Below are 18,523 nucleotides of genomic sequence, written 5' to 3'. Positions count from 1 at the left end.
TACCAAAACAGTGAAATACTGTAGCACTAAAGGTCATATTAACGCATTTCTTCCTGCAACGATTACCATCTTTCCGGGCGCAAATCGCGCGCGCGCTGCTTGGAGGTGATTAGCAAGGGATATTTGGAGTTTGAGTAGCCAATCAGATCGCACCTATAATGCTACCCACTGTGTATATACTCACAAAACTTTTAGACTTTAACTGACTGTACCAAAGATGTGTTACAGATGTTTCGTTGCACAATAATATTGCATGACGAAGTAACATCACTCCTTATTTTCCTCTTAGTTTCGTGACCATCAAAATATTGACTACAAAGGAGTTAAAAGACAGAAATGTTTGAGTTTACGCCTTGTAGACATCTTACCGAGTTCAGGATTATCAGGGTACTTGGCCTTTGGCGATTTTCCATCTGAAATTAGAACAAACAAACAAAAATTAGTTCCCAGAAATGAAGAAGGGGCACTTTTTTTCGGCCTCTAGGGTCTACCCTGAATGTACGTCCCACCATTCGTGTGTCGACTAGAAATCACTGTAATTTATTAAAAACCACGTTCTTACTACTTGGACTGAGCAGAATGTATAGAGCATATTTGAGAGAAATTACATTTCAAACGCACACCTGGTACACTGGTATCTTCATCTCCTATAGTATCCGTGATACTGTTGTCTGTGGTGAACCGACTCGTTACACTGCTACGGAAACCGCTGCTGGATGGCTCCGTGGTAGATGTGCTAGTGGCGTTTCCATCGTCGTCAAAATCATATGGGGATCGGAGAGGTGCCGTCTCCCCAGGGTGATAGGAGCGTTTCTAAGGAAAAAAAAAGGGAAACAGAACTTTTCGTTAAACAGGTGAAGAAGGAAAAAAGAAATCAATAGGTTGAGTGTGAGAAACTGAAATGCAAGAAAATGGAATAGTCTCAGGAATACGAACAGGGAGGGGAGGGAGAGTGCATGAATTGAAAAGTGGGAAAGGAGAAAGGGAAAGGAAAAAGGTAAGTTCACCCTTTCACTCCCAAGATCTAATTGGAAATTCTTCCCTCTTACCACGATACATTTCTTCAAAAATTTGGGGGGAGAGTTTGGTGTTCTTTTATGAGGATATTCTTCGGCTGATGAAACTGTCTGTTCTCATAACGTATTCACGAGATAACAAACTGGAACCTCAAGGAGCAGTTACATATTGATCAAGTCTGGGATACTTATTTTACTTTGACATAACAAGCGGGAGAAAGATAACATTGTGGTACTCAGAATGGAGATGAAACAGTGAAAAATTGTCATATCGCATTTCCTCAAATAAGAGTTTATATAATTTCGGCCAAGGGAGGGGGCGCCTATTGGAAGGATGCCTCTAAATCGAAGGGGTCGCTTATAAATCTCCTGTTCTGATTCCGCTGCGGTTGAAGCTTGATAAATTATAGATGAAGTGGCAAAAGAAAGTGTTTTTCTTGGTATTCCTACCAGTTGAGGAAATGAGGGAGGAGACGGGAGGGGGAGGGGGGGGGGTTCGAGGGGGCACCTGAGGGCGGGCACTTGTTCGGCGGAGGGCGCTTCTTAGAGCGTGGGTGCTTATTCAAAGAAATACTGAAATGCTGTATACCTAACAGGGGAGAGGTTGCGTCAGATAAAAGAATGGCTGAAAAATGAGAAGGGTAAGGACATGGAAGACCATGAATTGATCTTATGAAAAGGTGGTCAAAAAGCGGAGAAGAGCAAGTGAAAAACAGAACATGCTTTCAAGAGAGGACAAATCAATGAATATAGAATGTCTCATTTAAGGAAAGAGGGCGAGTTAAGCACAGAAACGTAAAGAGGGTGAATATTCCTCTTACAAAATGCTGCGTGGGTTTCTGTATCCCGTATGTCTTGTCCTTAGTCTTCCAGCGCATGTACACATTCTTGAACTCCTTCCGAACCTGTAGGGTTTTTTTACAATAAAGCAAGATTGTGAAAGTGAATCAAATTTCCGCGTCCATTAAATCAAATTGAAATCGGGAAAAAATGAAAAGAAAGGTATGTTACTCACCGTCTTGTCCAATAGGAGATAAAACACTAATATAAACAGGCCCTGTGAACGAGACAAGTTCATCAAAAATTTGTCGCTGATCGATCGACTTTCATCGATCGAAGAATTAAAAAACAGCAAATTCAAGGTATTCAGCGTTTATTAATTTCGAGACGATTCCTCACATCTTTTGAGAGTTGAAAATGAAACTGAAAAGGAAACATGCATTTTGCTTCTTCTCGATTACATGTGTTCAAGTACCGAATTAAGTTTTCGTCTCTACGTCTCCTTAGTCTGTTTTTTTAATACGCTTTTCGACCCAGTTTTTGAGAAGCGATCATTAAATTTTTTTGCGTGAAATAAGAGTGAATTAGGGCTAAAATTTTGCTCATATTCTGATGGCGTAGAAGTAATGCAATCCCGGTTTTAGTTGCAAAAACAACTGAATGAGAGAAATCCTCCATTGCCTTTCCACATTAAAATTAAAAACCACTCGAGATTCTAACCTGGCAGAACGTAAAGGCAGCAAAGATATAGTGAAAGGTTTCCAAATCTTCATTGACCATCAAAATGGCGAACGCGAAAGATACTCCTATCAGGGGAAGAAGACCGGCTGTGGCTCGTAATCCGGCACTGTGACGACAAAAAGCGAGATAAATAAATAAAACATTTGACAAATGAATAGAGAATTATCTAGTTTAAATCATAACGAACCAGTCTTTATTTATCGACGGGGGGGGGGAGGGGGGGGGAGGGGGGAAAGGAAAAGGGAAAGGGGGATCATTGGAATACTCCAGAACGTTATGGGAGGGTTCGGTAAATTTCATTTTATCATTTTCAGGTATTAAAACATTTCTCAGTTACTGAGCAGTTGGAGATTGGTCAGTTAAGGGAAGCGGTTTTCAATGCATGGTTTGCATAAATTTAATGTCTTTCGTTATCTTTGGCGTGGTAGTTAACTATTCACCCCAGTGGAGGAAGCTAGCAGTTGATATTTAATCTCGCCGCTTCACGGTTCGGTAAATATCCACCATGAGCCATCTCTACTTTGGTGAAAAGTTGTTAAATAGTCTTTTACGCTTCAGTCTGGTTTTCCCCAGCGACGCAAACAAAAGCGCAAGCACAAACGCGAGCATCAGGTAATTATGCCAATTGAAAACGAACGTCGACGAGCACAAAGAGTAGCACAAGAAAGATAACAAATTTTGATCCGTGCGCTTGATTCTTGTTTGCTTCTCTATGAGCTGTTAAGCTTGCCTTTGTGCGCGCGTCGCTCGTGAAAACCAGGCTTTAGCATGAGACGATTGGTACGCTCATGTATCAGTCAAAAGTGCTATCTTACGTCAAGTTAGACTGTTCCTCGTCATGGTGATGGTGGTGATGCCGGCGACGTCTCTTTCTTGATTGTTTTTGAAGTGATGTGAACAATGCCATGATAAAGACGAGTGTGTTAAGCTAAGATGATAAAAAGAAAATCAATGAACAACATGACATACTAAATCAATCAGTGTAAAGGTATACAAATACTGCACTATTCCACAAATACAAAATTTGTGTATAAATAAGAACAATTTCAGACCGTCATCTCTATGTAGTTGTTTGTTTTGTTTGCCACAGCAACATGCATGTCAACTGCGCAAAAGAATGCCACTAAGGCAAACACCACGTCACAAAACGAAATGTAAATAAAACGGGCCCAACGTTCATCAACACAGTATCTGCAACGAAATTATACGTGGAGAGGAGGATGGGAAAACAAGATGAGGAAGAACGGGTGAAAAGTGGACGGTTGACATTAACTCTCCTCATTAGTAAGACAATTCTTATGATGTTAGTGCAGAGAATTTGGTATTGGATCGAGTAATAATCCCCTACTTGATATATTTTTCCTTTTTTTCTCATCACCGCCCTGCTTCATAGTGTGATGATGTTGTAAGGAGAACGGGAATGAGACCAGCTTCCTAGAGATGTCACTGGAAGTTTTTTTGAAAGATTTTTAATTCGATTGATAATCCGTTTACCACAAGAGATTTACCTCTTGGTTTGCCGTTAACATTGACATGTGTTGTCAGGAGTGGGATCATTCGTGAAGCTACTTACCGCGACAATGATGATGATCGGAATCGTAAACGTCCAGATAAGTGTTCCATCTGTCGACATCCAGCAGCTGAATAGTAAAAAAAGAGGTCAAATGTCACGAAATTTAGTGGGAACTGTCACTATCTACTGCTTGGTTTAGGAATGTTAAAAGTGCAAACAAACTGTTTACGCGGGCTGGTAAAAAGTTCTACAGAGACCATACAAAGTTGACTTACAATCTCTGGTTTCCGTAGCCCTCGTTCGCTAAGCCAGCGGAAACTCCGACCACAATAGCGGGACATCCTGAGACAAAAAAAAAACAGAGTTAAAAACCTTAGCACTCGTTGCACAGAAATCCGTGTTTTATGTCTCAAATAGTTTATTATTAGTATTATTTGAAAGCATTAATTGCGCAAAATTATCTTCCAATAAATGATGGCGAGTGAATATTATAAAACAGTGACTTTGATAGGTTTCATGTACCAGTCATTCCTCTCCCCTCTTCCCGCCCCCCCGCCCCCCCTTTTTTTCCCGGAAAAATGCTTGGTTACAGATAACAACTTCTACCTGATAATTTAGGTATTCTCAGATTTTAATTGTTAATCACTACAAAGGGTTGATACATACACTCCCTGTTGGACAACATTCGTACCACTTACCCCACCCCATAAAGAAATAGAAAGACATTTTGCCAGTGTCTATATTCCTCTTTTCCCTGAGCCTGCGATACATGTGCAGACCTTCCACGAACATCCACGAGAAAGAAGCGCTGAAGAAATAATGCAGCACTATGGCGATCAACTGACACAATCTCTGCAATGAAACACAAATAAAAGCAACGTCGTAAGATCAGAAGCCAACCTAAATTTTTTAAAGAAAGCTAAAGCTAGATTTCCACTGTCGCGTTCTTGCCCACGCTAATGAACATACGTTTGAAAAAAAATTTGCCATGGTTAAAATAGACGTTTACGTGCGTAAAAGCATCCACTCTGTCACTTTTCAAAGCTAGCTTTGAAACTCTTTACGGTGGCCAATTTACGTTATCAACTCAGTTGATAATACTAAATCACCCTACTGTAAACATAAGTTGCCCTTGTATTTAACCCAACCTGATCTGCCGTTCTGTTGATTCCCAAGAGGAACGTCAGCTCCGCAACGAAGACCGCTACAATAAGGTTCTTATGAATTGTTATCGAATTGCTCTTCAGATTTCTGTAAAGACAAAACAGTGATGTTACTGATAATGATACATTTATACAGCGCATCCTCTATAGGAATATGCCCTACAACATTTTGCAGGAATTTTGCAGGTGCTCCCAATTTGAGAATTTTTGGAAAACAACACCACACCACAACACCAAGAGCTCCGCTATCCACGCTTACGAGAAGTGCGTGGGCTCAATATTGTATTGTTCAAATTTGTATTAGAAGAGCCCATGGGAGAAGACATCATGATATGACGATATGGAATATTTCCCACAATTTCTTGCGACCGTTGTGAGAAGGTCAGGTAAGTAAAATGACGAAAATCAAATAAAAATTACCTTAGACACAAGAATAGTATAAAAGCTGTCAGTAAGAGAACCAGGGACACCGATATACCAATGTACGTCACCAAACGCATGGCAAAGGCTGCTTGCTCGGGATACTATTAAAAAATCAAAAAAAAGAGAAAATTATTTGTGACACTGAAACAACACGCCTCTTCTCTCAAAAAAAAAAAAATCAACAACAACATCATCAACAACAACAACAACAACAACAACAACAACAACAAAACAAATTGAATTAGTTTTCTTTCACGATTCTCAATTTATGAACTAATTTCATTTCAATCTTCCCCCTGGATCATTTGGATCATTTGGATCATTTTTTTCCAAAGTGTATTCTCAATAAAACTAGATTTAGACTCTGATAGATCTACCATTTATAATAATTTTGTTCAAACTAATTATTAACAATTTTACATTCACTTTCTCGTTGCAATAGTTTGGAAACTGAAAACAACCTCCTCTAAAGGAAAAAGTGAAACTGACCCTCATACAGACCTAAAAATAAATTAACCCTTTAATTCCCATGAGTGACCAAGACAGAATTTCTCCTTACAATATCAATAAAATATCAACCAGATAAGTGATGAGAATAAAGAAAAAGATCATTTTGGGGATTATTAGTTGATCCAATACTAAATTCTCTGAACTAACATTATAAGAATTGTATTGTTGACTGTAAGGAGAATTACAAACTTAATCTGGGAGTTAAAGGGTTAACTAATAATCCATGGGAGAAATATATCCTTCAAAGCTTTCTATCTGGTACTTATTAATATATTTTCATTTCTTTATCTTTAAGTTAACCCTTAAGTTGACTCCCAGGATCTTATTGTTAATTCTCCCCTCTGGCTGATAAGGTTTTCCTCTAAATAATTTACGAGAATTGGTGTTAGATCAAGATAACAACTACTCCATGATCAGTTGAGGTATTCTCGTTACCTGATTCTTGGATAATGTATGGATATTATAGGGAGAAGTTACATATTTATCACTTCTGGGAGTTAAAGGGTTTTATATTTTTATCTTGCAGCTCTTTCTCTTTCCTTTCTTATTTACACTTTACTACCAACAACTCAAATCTAAATATATATCTTGGCACTCGACCAGATTAGATTTTTAGCTGTTCTGGTAACCATCGTAATTGTAAATGTACGTCTTCTGCAAACAAGGTAGTAAAGTTGTTGTTGTTGTTGTTGCTTTTTGTTGTAACAGCTTCACAATCATCAACCTCACCTGAAGATTTAAGTCTGACAGGACTGCAAAAGCCGTTAGGTGAGTGCAAGAGCAAACTGTGTGAGTTCTATTGGACTTCACTGATTTACACCCGTAACGTGACCAACCACCACCACGCGTGTCTCTATGGTAACGAAAAACAATAGGCAGGCTTAGCAATCACGACGGGTCTTCTGGTTCGGGAATAACTGTTTTCATTACAGACGTCAACCAAAAGTACCTGTACATATCATATTCGATTATAGTATATTTTATAGCGGTTTTTGCCATAACGACGACGTGCAACTCTTGTAGTGTCTCCGATTGGCGGTTGCTAGGTTACCATGTTCTCCCGCTGACGACAACTCGGAACGAAAATGAGTACACAGGCGCGAAAGCGGCGCGACTAGACAAGTGTCTCTATGGTAAATTCGAGAGTATGCAACAACATAAAATTAAAGCTATTCATTATTATACTCACGGTACTGAATAATTCCAGTGCACACAAATGTAAGACGATCGATTCACCTAACAAAAAGGAAAGATGACAAATAAACCAACATGACAGCAGTTGAATTGATCTCGTGGTAAACCAGGATTATTTAAGAGAAGACAACTTAAACATTCTTGGGTTAGTTTCTTAAACAAATCCTAACTAAAATTAGTAACGAAAAACAACTTACAAGTCTGTTGGCAAAGGCAATGCGGACAGGATATGTTAAGGGAGCCATTTCCATCTCAGGTAACTTGACAGAGATGACATCAGAGCTGACTTCAACGTTGTACTTCGAGTCACTGGAAAAGAAAAAAAAAAGACCTTGAATATATTTTAAAAATCCTCATCCAGAAGAAGATTGACCTTTTACCTCCAAGATCTCATTAGTAATTCTCCTTACTGTCTGTCATACAATTCGTATGATGTTAGTTCGGAGAATTTGGTATTGGATCAACTAAAAATCCCTTAATTTATATTTTTCTCTATTCTCATCACTTGTCTCCTTGATATTGTATTGATATTGTATTGATATTGTATTGATATTGTATTGATATTGTATTGATATTGTATTGATATTGTATTGATATTGTATTGATATTGTATTGATATTGTATTGATATTGTATTGATATTGTATTGATATTGTAAGGAGAAATTCTGCCCTCGTCACTCGTGGGAGTTAAAGGGTTAACAGGAACTGCAGATGTCCAACTTGGAAATCATTTATGCTTATTACTCTCACAAACTACAACGTGGTTCGCTTAAAATAAATTAATATATGAGTTTTATCAAAAATAAGAAGAAGACAAGCAAAAGCAGTTATAGCAAATCGTAAACTGCTTTTAATTATTTCTGGAACATATTCCATTTCTAAATCAAACCACAATATACACAACCAGCAGTCCCTTCTTCTCGGTGCATTCCGTCGCACGATTAAAATAAATTCAGTGGGGAAAAAAGATGACGTTATCGCCCTTCACACCCAAAATTCAATGCATCAATTTTTTCTTTTTCTTTTCACAATCTCTTTTGACTCGTGCGACAGACTTCGCTGAAAAGCAGGGACTGCTCGTAGTCTAACCACGAAACAGTCTCCTCTAAATACTAGGGGGAAAAACCAAAATTGTTTAAAAATTCTATCCAAACGTACTTTCAATGCATTTAGTGCATGTAACATACCGGATCTTCGCGTCAAACGCCTTGGGTAATAAATCGCCGATATTTCTGATAATCATGAAGCCAACTCCTATGTTGTCTTCCACGTCTAAAACAAAATTAAATAAAAAAATATTTAGTTCTCTAAAAGAGCTGTCACTCACAACATTACAATAATCATTGCAAAAAAAAAAAATTACAGCAATCTTAAAAATTGTTCAAATCCGCCTCTCTTTGTTGTTGTTTGCCAGCTCTCCCAGGTGTCCTTTTTTTCCTCGCGTGCGCGCGCGGAATCCAAACGCGCACTGATTTTGCTGTGCTAGGGTTTATTCTAGAAACTACCCAAAGAAGGCCTGGCGGACCCCCTTCTTTAGTTTTAGGGAGGCCCTTTACCAAGAAAAGGGTTATTACTATGTAAAATAGTACTTACAAAATAAGAATATCCTTCGGCACAATTTTTAGCGCCTCATTTGATATTTAAACGTACCTTTTATAAGGCAAATTTTCGACTTGTGGTGATCCCGCAAAATCGTACTAAAGTATAAACCCAGGTACTTGATATGCAAGTTACGTCAAATTCAAGACTTACCTGTTCCACGAAAGAAAGGTTTAGGAAGGTAAATTCTATTGGAGATATTACGCCAAATTTTATAAGGAGAGTCGCTGTAAACGTCTGTTCTCGCGGGGTACGATAATCCAGAGAATCCTTTGACATACACTGGATGAAGCTCCATAACTATGAAGAACATGGCGTGGATATTAGCAAGTGAAAGCAATCGTTTGCTTACAACGAAACCGTCCTCTAGGTGAATCAAAATAGTTTCTATAGTTTGCGGAAAACTCATAAAAAGGGCGAAGTTACGGTATTCTAAAATATAGGCTACTACGATTTCCACATAAATAAGACAGGAAAGTATCATTCGTGCGCATGTTCAGGATCAAGATCTCTAGAACGCGTTGAATGCCGTTTAGTAATATTTCATAAATCTCTGATAATAGCTACCGTGCGCTTCTTAACCCAAACACCACAAGTAAAATCCCCAAACTGATCAGAAATCTCTATTGACATCATCTGTCTTTCATAATTTCAAATTCCAAAAAATGCAGTGATATTGTTTGCAACATTTCAATCACTTATGAGACAGAGCGGAGGAATTCCCCGACAAGTAGGTATTAAAATTACCTCAAAATGCGACACAGCCCTGTTACACACAGCAAACTCAACAAAATATAATTCTTACCAATATTGGGAGTAATAATCGTGTAAGGTGGCAAAATGCTGTCGGTAGAGCGCCTGTATCTGCGCGAGTCTCGTTTTAAGTACGGTAGACTTCTGGCTAAGTTTCCGCTGAAGTTTTCCATCTGTTTTAACAAAGCCGCTGTCCCTGCGGAGTGCTGTCAAATTGAAAGAAACAGCAGTCAAGATAAGAGGCTTACACGGCCAACGGAAGATAATAGTAGGGTAAGTGTACATAAAAATATCTACTGCTCCCAAAAATCGCCTTACAAAACTCTTGACCTCACTGCCAGTGCCTTCGAGCTAGTGCCGGTATAAACAAGGTCACAATCCAATGGCCATGTGTTTCTAGGAGCAATATTCAAAAGAATTTACAGAGTAATTATGTGTCCTTTGTGATACACTGTCACGATCGACCATTGATACTTGCGTCTTGGTAGCAAACGTCTGCCCGCGTATGCGACGGATTGTGCATGACAATGGTTTATGCAAGTCAACAGAACTAACGTTGATAACATTTTTGAAAACCGGAGCCGAAGCGTAAAAAATTAAGACCAAAGATTACAGCGAATGACCACAGACATCTGAAAATATCTTAGTAAAAGCTCGCTTTCCGAACAAGTATGATGATCACGGTTAAAAACTCGCTATTGGCTTCTGTTTCCAGTAATGCGAATGGCTGAAAGGGCACGAGTTTCACAGGCCAATTGGAGAGCATAATGAAATAAAAACCAGCGACAAATCGACCGTGGATTACTTGAAAAAAGAAAAAAGAAAATAACAGCAAAAATAATTCGGATCAATGTCAGGACCTGCGCAACTGCGCACCTACCCTTCCCTTAACCCAACAATAACACGAACTTGTTATTAGTTGACTGTTCTTGGGTTAGGGGGAGGGGTAGGTACAGACTTGCTCAGATACTGATGCAATAATTATTACCCGTTGAACGACGTCCCACACATCTTTGTTATCGGAGCTAAACAGCGTACTGGCTGACTGAAGAAGGACCTGTGGATCATATCAAATAATTACTTGAGTTGTTGTTCTTGAGAGAAGCAGAAATTGTAAGCAGAAAAGAAGAGAGAAGCAGAAATTGTAAGCGCGAGGGATTCCGGATCGAAAAGTCGGTTTTGATCCGTAAACTACTCTCTTGGTTGCGTTTTCTAGCAAAACTTTCTTTAACCCTTTACACCCTAACATCAGCATGCATTTTCTCCACACTGTTCTCTATACATTTCCTAAGGTGCTGACAAGGAGAATTGGTTTAACGATCCAGAGCTTCTGTAGTTGTTGATCATTTCCGATATTCTCATGACCTTAGTGTGTCAATCAGGCATGATATTGTAAGGAGAAATTAGATGCTAGTCACTCTTCAGAATGAAAAAACTGACCAGTGAATTTCATTTGCACATTTGCAGCTGCATCTACCGCATCTACCGCATATTTAAATTAAAAGTGGATTTTCCCGTCCTAAAAAATTTGTACGTTGTGTCACATCATCATTTCGAAACAGTTCTCTTAGTCACAATTTCACTTCTTGACTGTGGGTTTCTTGTGACTTGGCAAGAAATGGGAAATTTAGACAACATACAACTATTAACTTGGCCACCAAATTTTTTTTACACAGATAAGGCAGTGAACGCGTTTTCCGATTCAACAGGTCTTCCTCACGCGAGGAGATCTACCTTTGAAAGTGGCAAAAATTCAGGCAATGTTTGAACAGTTAACCCCATGCACCCTAAGATCAGTCTACATAATCTCTATACTGTCCTCTTTACCTTTCCAAAGGTCCTGACAAGGAGAATTTGTTAAACTATCAAGAGCTTCCTTAACTGGTGATCAATTCCTTCATTCTCGTGACCGTAATATTTGATTCAGGGATGATATCGTAGGGAGAAATTAGTTGCTAGTCATTCTTAGGAGTCAAAGAGTTAAGAGCTAGGCATGATGGGATCGTTGCTTGAGGTGCGACAGGGCGTGAAATTGCGCCCAATACAGGCGCCAATGCTACTAAATTTTTCACTTTGGCGACCAAATCCTGAAAATTAGTCGTCAAATTGGCGACTAGAATGCTCTATCATAACCTTACCTAGATGTATAGGGAATTAAAAAGATTTGCAAAGATAAATCCGTGGCAAACTTTCTCGTTAAGTTTGTTTCCAAAACGCAGCACATGCATCTCGATCGATAACTGGACGTCATCTTGGATTTAGGTGAGCTTGAACGTTGTATATCATCCATCCTAGTGTCCACTTTGTAACGTGTTAAAGATCTTTCCCTAACTTAATTTTGGAGGGTCTATCTAGAACGCTGACAGCGTAAAAAAAGGTTTTGTTTGTCTTTAAAAATGGCGACCAACTTTTTTTGAATTGGCTACCACTTTGAAAAATTTAGGAGCCAAGTGGCTATCAGAAAAGAAAATTAATTTCACGCCCTGTGCGACCGTTTCTATTCCCGCCAAATGAGCTGAAGTCGGCGGCGTCAAAGGTTATGCTCATTTTAAGACAACTACCCAAAGAATACAATCCCCTTGAATGCTCAAACTGCGGTAAGTACTATATCTTTACTTTAAATGGCTGAGATGGAAATTATGCGGTTTCTGCAATAAACTTCTCTAACTTTCGCACCTTCGCAAACTCCTTGGTCTTGGCTGAAACAAGCGTGCTGGAGTTTTGTTGACTCTCATATCCAAACAGAGTGGTAATAATCGTCAGTGCGATTTCTATGTCTCTGGCGTACAGTTGAGGGGATAACGTGATGGCAAGATCTAACTGCTGTCCTATACCAAGGGCGAAATCTGGCTTCCAGTCAACGTTACCAGACGTCAAGTTTTCTAACTACAAAAGACACAAGGGTAAGTTAGTATTATCAAGTGACTTGATAACGTAAATTGGCCATCGTAAGGAGTTTTAAGGCTGATGTTTCGAGCGTTAGCCCTTCGCCAATCGCTCTGACGAAGGGCTAACGCTCGAAACGTCAGCTTTAAAACTCTTTACGGTGGCCAGTTTACGTTATCAACTCAGTTGATATTACCGTCATACTCTTCCACCGACATAGCAGAAGAGTTTGTTTAGAAACTTAAACCCTCTACACAAAAGAAACCAGCTGAATTGCCATCTGTCTGTGAAGACATGTTGGTCAATTGATTGAGGGCGGGGGGAAGAACGGAGATATCTCCATGATCTGATATGATGTATTAAAGGATGCATGTTGTTTCACAGCGTTTGATGGGAGCGGGGGTGTCTAGCAGACAGTGGTTGATAACTTTCCATCTTAAGAAAGAACGACCTTTCTTGAACATTTCAAGGAACAATTTATCACATAATTCTAGCTTGCGACTCATTCAAAAAAAGCAAAGTAAAAAATTAATAAACAAAGCGATAAACATGTATCACACAAACAAGGGAGAACAACTACTTCGTGTCGGGAAGGGCAGGATTACAGACTATAGTTAGCAGTTATTCACCGAAGTGAAGGTAGATAAAAGTCACTTTCACCGACACTGAGGTAAATTATTATGGTAGATAAAAGTCACTTTCACCGACACTGAGGTAAATTATTATATTTCATAAGCTCTCACCTTCTGCTGCAAAACAAAGAATGAGTTGGACACACAATTAAGTAGACTTGGTTTCTGCCAGCCATCATCCTTGTGACAAAACCGAGTTGCTGTTCCTAATAAGGAAGAACGAAAGAAAAGCATTAATCACAAACCTTCTCTCTAGTGATCTCAAATTGTGGTTGAATCCGCGAACTTGGGAGTTAAAACTACACAAGTTGTGCAGGACATTAAACATTACTGCAGGCTTGTGCTGCTATGTTACTCTCACCTAAATCATCACCCACACTCGTGTTTTAAGCACAGACTCCAAATCTAGCTTCTCACATGAAAACCTAGCTTTCGATCACGCCTTCATGATCAGCGCTGCAGGACGAGCGTTTTTCCACCGGCGGGACAATTTGAGACGCGTCGGGAAGAGGTTTGCCGGAAGTCTGGCACTAATAATGTTATTTTCAGCGTAAAACTCGTTGCACACCTCTCTCCTTCTTGCGTCGTTTACGGCCTCATACTTTCCCGCGGGCGAAGAAACGCAATACTAATGAGCTACTGCTCAAAAGTTCGTGAATATCACGTAACTTGGTTTTATTCACTGACTTAACAGTGGTAAATGCCTTGTTTAGTAACACATCAAAGAAGCGCTCGACGACTTTCGTTCACGTACTTGAGTTTACAATACAATAAAATACAATATTCTTTATTTAACGAAGTTGACGTAATTAACCCAATGATCTATCTAACTTACGGCCTTCAAACCAGTAGAAATACATATATAAAATAATGACTAATCGGCAAAACGACTTACTACGAGAAAAACTAAAACTAGAAATTGTACGGTTTAACATAGATATAACATGATATAAATAATTACCTTCTTAAACAACATTTCATCCACAAAATTAAAAAACATCGAAAACACAAACCCGATGATCCAAATGGGCATTTTTCTTTTGCTGTTGTCCCAAACGCGGCTTTTTATAACTATTAAATACAAACAAATAAAATTAATTCTAGAGTTCCTCATTTCCCGGTTTTAGTAAACAAATAACACATAGATAAATAAATAAAAAGAGGTAACATGACGAGTGCTGTTCGAGATATCTTCCTTTAATGTGGTGAAATAATATAATAATGATAATAATAGTAATAATAATAATAATAATAATAATAATACTAACAATAATAATTTAACAAGTACAAATCATTGTTAGTTATGTGTACAGAAGACTCACGATTTCTCGTGCAAACTGTTTCTAGAAACTCTCGAAAAGAGGAATTAAAATCAACTTTCCTTTCTCATGAAAGAAATGTTACCAAACACACGACCTTCCGACAATTCAACCAATTCCCTTTTCCAAGAAGGAAATTAGAAAAATGGGGATCCTTCCTTATTTGACAAGACTGAAAAAGACTGTTTCTCTGCAGCGGAGTTAATGCATGTCTAAGCGCCTGTTTTAAACGCATGCAAACGCATTTCACCTGCAATATAGACGCGTTTTGAACGGGATGAGACGTGTTTCATCGGCACTGTTGACACCTTACACGCACAACGTAACCCATTTCAAACGCATTGAATACGCATACAAACGCATTTTCACCGCGTTTGCAACGCGTTCAAGTTACGGGAAATCTCACTTACCCACACAGCCTCTACCGCTCACAATCTGACCCTGTTTGTCTTCGCACTGATTACAACGCCTTCCGACCACATTCTTCCCTCCCCTTCGGCCTTTAAGACAAGGGCACTGGCCATTCTCTGTAGCACACTGATCACCAGTACTACCAATCTCTTCACAGTCACATCTAAAACAGCCATCACTAAACACAGGGGCACCCGAGAATGTGTAGCTTACAATCTTTCGATAGTGCTTTGCCTGGACAAAAACAAAACGGGTAAAAATTTTAAAAAAAAACATTGATTTCCGGTTGCGTAACAAGTAAATGAAAGACACATTAGATTCAGAACTGAATTCTGGAGCAGTAGGCGCGGTTTACAGGCGACGAAAATTGCAAGACCACATGGGAACCATTCAGTGGCTTTCTTTCAGACACATCGCCCATACAATGCACTTTTCAGCCCTGTTACCTATACCAATCAAATAAAGAATGATGCAAATCGCAAACAAATCGGTATAAAAACCTGTTCTTTTCGACGAAATGTAAAAGCACACTCACAAAAAACTTTATGTCCCCCCAGACTGCAAACAATTCTCCTTTCCCGCCTAAGTCCACAATGGTAGATTAAGGAGTTTTTTCTTCATTTGTTCATTTGTTTTCTGCATTATCGCTTTTTCTCCCATTGATTTTTCCCTCGTTCTCCTGACTTCATATAGAAAAACAGAAACTGCTCTGATTTTTCCCCTGGTTTAGACTCTCGAAACTTTCCACGGTTTAAATAAAGTTCAACTGATAAGCTTCCTCCATGTGGTACTTACATTACAATAGCACTCTCCTGTAGACTTGTTACAAACTGGACTCAAATTCATCCCCACTTCACATTTACACGGACCACAGACGCCTATACTTGAAGCACCAAAGTACTTATCTCGACAGGGTATCTCCATGCGGACTTCACAAAATTCCCCTAAGAAATTATACAAACCATTAAAACTTGAAATTTAAGTGAATCTTAAGTTCAACAATGAGATTTGCGTTGCATATCGGTAACTGGTGAATTCGCCCCACTGCAAGTTCGCGCCTAATCACCAGTACCAACTCGCCCGCAAATCATTCAGCTAACCTAACTGCGAAATTGCTAGAGCAGCACGATATCTATGTGTTCCTCTTATTTAGTTTTCGTTTTCTTCTTTGCTTTCATTTTGTTTTCGCATCTTGTTTTTCAGTTTTGCACTGAGGTTTTTGTTTCTGTTTTTTTTTTTGTTCTTGCGTTCGAAACGGTGCTCTCGCGTCAAGAGTAAAAGGGTGCTGTATATGTATTTATCATACAAACTACGGTGTTATACTGAAGAAAAGTAAAATGGTTTCTGTGTTTACATACCCTGATGTAAACACGCGGGAGGTTGGGAGAAGACGAGATAAGCGTAGGAAACCGTTTTATATTTCTTTTATGAAATAACTAATGAAAGAGGAACGAAAACCATGTTTACATACGCTCATGTAAAATGGTTTTATGGCCAATCAGAGTACTATTTGAATTATTTTATAAAGGGATTTCCAGCCCTGAGAAAAGCTGTAACAACACACGTGAAAAAATACGATATTTTTTCACGTGTGTTTGATATCGCCAATCAGCTGCTGACACGTCACACGCCTTTCGCGCCACTCGGTCTGGTTGATGAATGAACGGCAAAGCCTTCACCATTCTCAATCCAAGGTCGTTTGTCAGAATATTTTCGGATTATTTCTGCTTAAAAACCGAAATATTCGTATCGACGCTTACAGAAAGTGACGTTCAAACTTTCCTAGAAAGGGAAGAAAACCAAAAAAAAACGAAAAGAAAAACCGAAAGTTACGTATTTAGTGGTTTTGGTAATGGCATTTCTCGCGGCTGAAAACGAAAATCGACCACTGGAAGATTTGCCACAGGCCGATTTTGGTCGGGTACCTGAATGATTTCTTCTGTCGGTAAGGACCAATTCAATAACTAAAAATTTTGTACATGGAAAATTAGGCCCATTGTTTGTTTTTGTAGTGCTTCAACGCATGTTCTCATCTTGAGTGCGCCAACGGACTTTACGATTTGTATTCGGGGATTGTCGATCCTTTTATTTTAATTCATTAATAGAGTCGACTTTTCTTGTCAGTAAAAGGCTACTGTGTTTACATGATAAACAAAATAATACCTAGTTACTTGTAGATATGAAATTTCTCTTCTCGTATTCAACTCCACATCTCACTTGTGAGCTATCGAGTTAAACTCTCGAAGGGAAATTCCATATCTACGCGCGCCCATGTATTATTCTCCATTTATTTACTTATTTATTTCATTTTAACAACTTTGTATGGATTAAAATGGTACCCACAAATTGCAAAAAAAAATGTGTCCAATAGGGAATGATTTTAAATGAAAAAAAAAAAAAGATAAAAAATGAAAAAAAATTCCACTTACCAGTGTATTGTTGAGGACAAACACATCGGAATCCCTTTCCATGGTTTGTACTTTCACATTTGCCATGTCGGCATGGCTTAAGAGAACATACGCGCAGGCAGTGTTTACCAACGTAACCTACGGGACATATGCATTTGTAGGAGTCGAATTCCTCTTGGCACGTGCTGTAGTCTGGACAAGGGTTCGATGAGCAGTGGCTTCCCATTTTCTCTTCACAAACAGATGTTGTTTTGTGATTGACTCCAGAGTTCATGTTGATCTCAGTGCTTCCGACAAAAACCCCTACAAATATGGAAAGAGAGAGGTTAGTGTCTCCTCGTATAAACGGGTAACCGAGTTGGACCATTTCCGAAAGGCCCATAGCCTCTGTTTTAAAACGAGCTCAGATACGATACTTCTCATAGGAAAAGAAATTATTTTGCAAACGAAGCTATTTTCACGAAAAAGGGGTCGGAAATGGCCTAATATTCATACATCCACTATTACCATGCTCACTCCAAAAGCACAGTTCCAACGCTTACTACATAAACAAGCACGCACGAACACACATGCACGCGCTTGTACGCACCTGCTCGCACACGTCCACGCACGTGTGCACGCACATACGCACTCACACAAACGCTCCAAACCTAACGTTTAGTCTGTCTTGCCTTTCTGTGATGTTTCTTCATGTAAATTACTAACAAGTAATAATACGATTTATCTTGCAATTTGGTGTAATAAGCACTTATAAATTTTTCAAAGACTACAAACTTTACTCGCCCTACAGCTCGTGCAATCTTGTGGTACTGAAAAATTTACTCGAGCGTATTAACACCAAATTGCACTCGAAATCATGTTATTACCTACACTCATAAACAACTATCTTTTCCTCCAAGCTTAGGGAAATCAGTGCATTGCTACTAATTTAATACCTAGAACAGGCTACAGAAACATAAGCCTAACAGTTTAACTAGAGGAATTTGCTTAGAAAAGCATACCTTGTATACAGCCTCTAAATCCACCATACACTGCAGACTTGGTAGAATTCTTCCTCGCTCCCATGAAAAACTGTCTGGCAACTCCAAGGTCTTTTCCACTGGATGCATCTGCAGAAACTTTGTAGATGTAGTCCATTGTTATGTTAAGGGAAGAATCTGTCCAGAGGATCTCG

The 18,523-nt window shown here is 39.0% G+C and overlaps 1 protein-coding gene across 1 annotated transcript in view; it reads right to left on the bottom strand.

Moving 5' to 3' along the window:
* Positions 1-18,523, bottom strand: part of LOC113684852 (cadherin EGF LAG seven-pass G-type receptor 1-like) — a 43,353-nt gene that overhangs the window by 11,754 nt on the left and 13,076 nt on the right. Inside the window, exons 7-31 of the mRNA XM_089206056.1 lie at positions 18,351-18,523; positions 17,371-17,652; positions 15,737-15,885; positions 14,936-15,175; positions 14,225-14,276; positions 13,323-13,417; positions 12,370-12,579; positions 10,682-10,750; positions 9,746-9,899; positions 9,094-9,240; positions 8,529-8,613; positions 7,538-7,649; positions 7,336-7,382; positions 6,876-6,999; positions 5,634-5,737; positions 5,199-5,301; positions 4,749-4,902; positions 4,326-4,392; positions 4,111-4,177; positions 3,353-3,465; positions 2,517-2,643; positions 2,032-2,073; positions 1,838-1,921; positions 624-813; positions 369-413 (exon numbers count right to left, since the gene is read on the bottom strand). The exon at positions 18,351-18,523 is cut by the window's right edge and continues 92 nt beyond it. Coding sequence (XP_089062182.1) covers positions 369-413; positions 624-813; positions 1,838-1,921; positions 2,032-2,073; positions 2,517-2,643; positions 3,353-3,465; positions 4,111-4,177; positions 4,326-4,392; positions 4,749-4,902; positions 5,199-5,301; positions 5,634-5,737; positions 6,876-6,999; positions 7,336-7,382; positions 7,538-7,649; positions 8,529-8,613; positions 9,094-9,240; positions 9,746-9,899; positions 10,682-10,750; positions 12,370-12,579; positions 13,323-13,417; positions 14,225-14,276; positions 14,936-15,175; positions 15,737-15,885; positions 17,371-17,652; positions 18,351-18,523 — 3,035 coding nt within the window. The remainder of the gene's footprint in view (positions 1-368; positions 414-623; positions 814-1,837; positions 1,922-2,031; positions 2,074-2,516; positions 2,644-3,352; positions 3,466-4,110; positions 4,178-4,325; positions 4,393-4,748; positions 4,903-5,198; positions 5,302-5,633; positions 5,738-6,875; positions 7,000-7,335; positions 7,383-7,537; positions 7,650-8,528; positions 8,614-9,093; positions 9,241-9,745; positions 9,900-10,681; positions 10,751-12,369; positions 12,580-13,322; positions 13,418-14,224; positions 14,277-14,935; positions 15,176-15,736; positions 15,886-17,370; positions 17,653-18,350) is intronic.

This window comes from Pocillopora damicornis, chromosome 5 (assembly GCF_964200805.1).
Source record: "Pocillopora damicornis chromosome 5, jaPocDami1.2, whole genome shotgun sequence".
Lineage (NCBI taxonomy): Eukaryota > Metazoa > Cnidaria > Anthozoa > Scleractinia > Pocilloporidae > Pocillopora > Pocillopora damicornis.
This window is presented reverse-complemented; position numbering and strand designations above follow the sequence as displayed.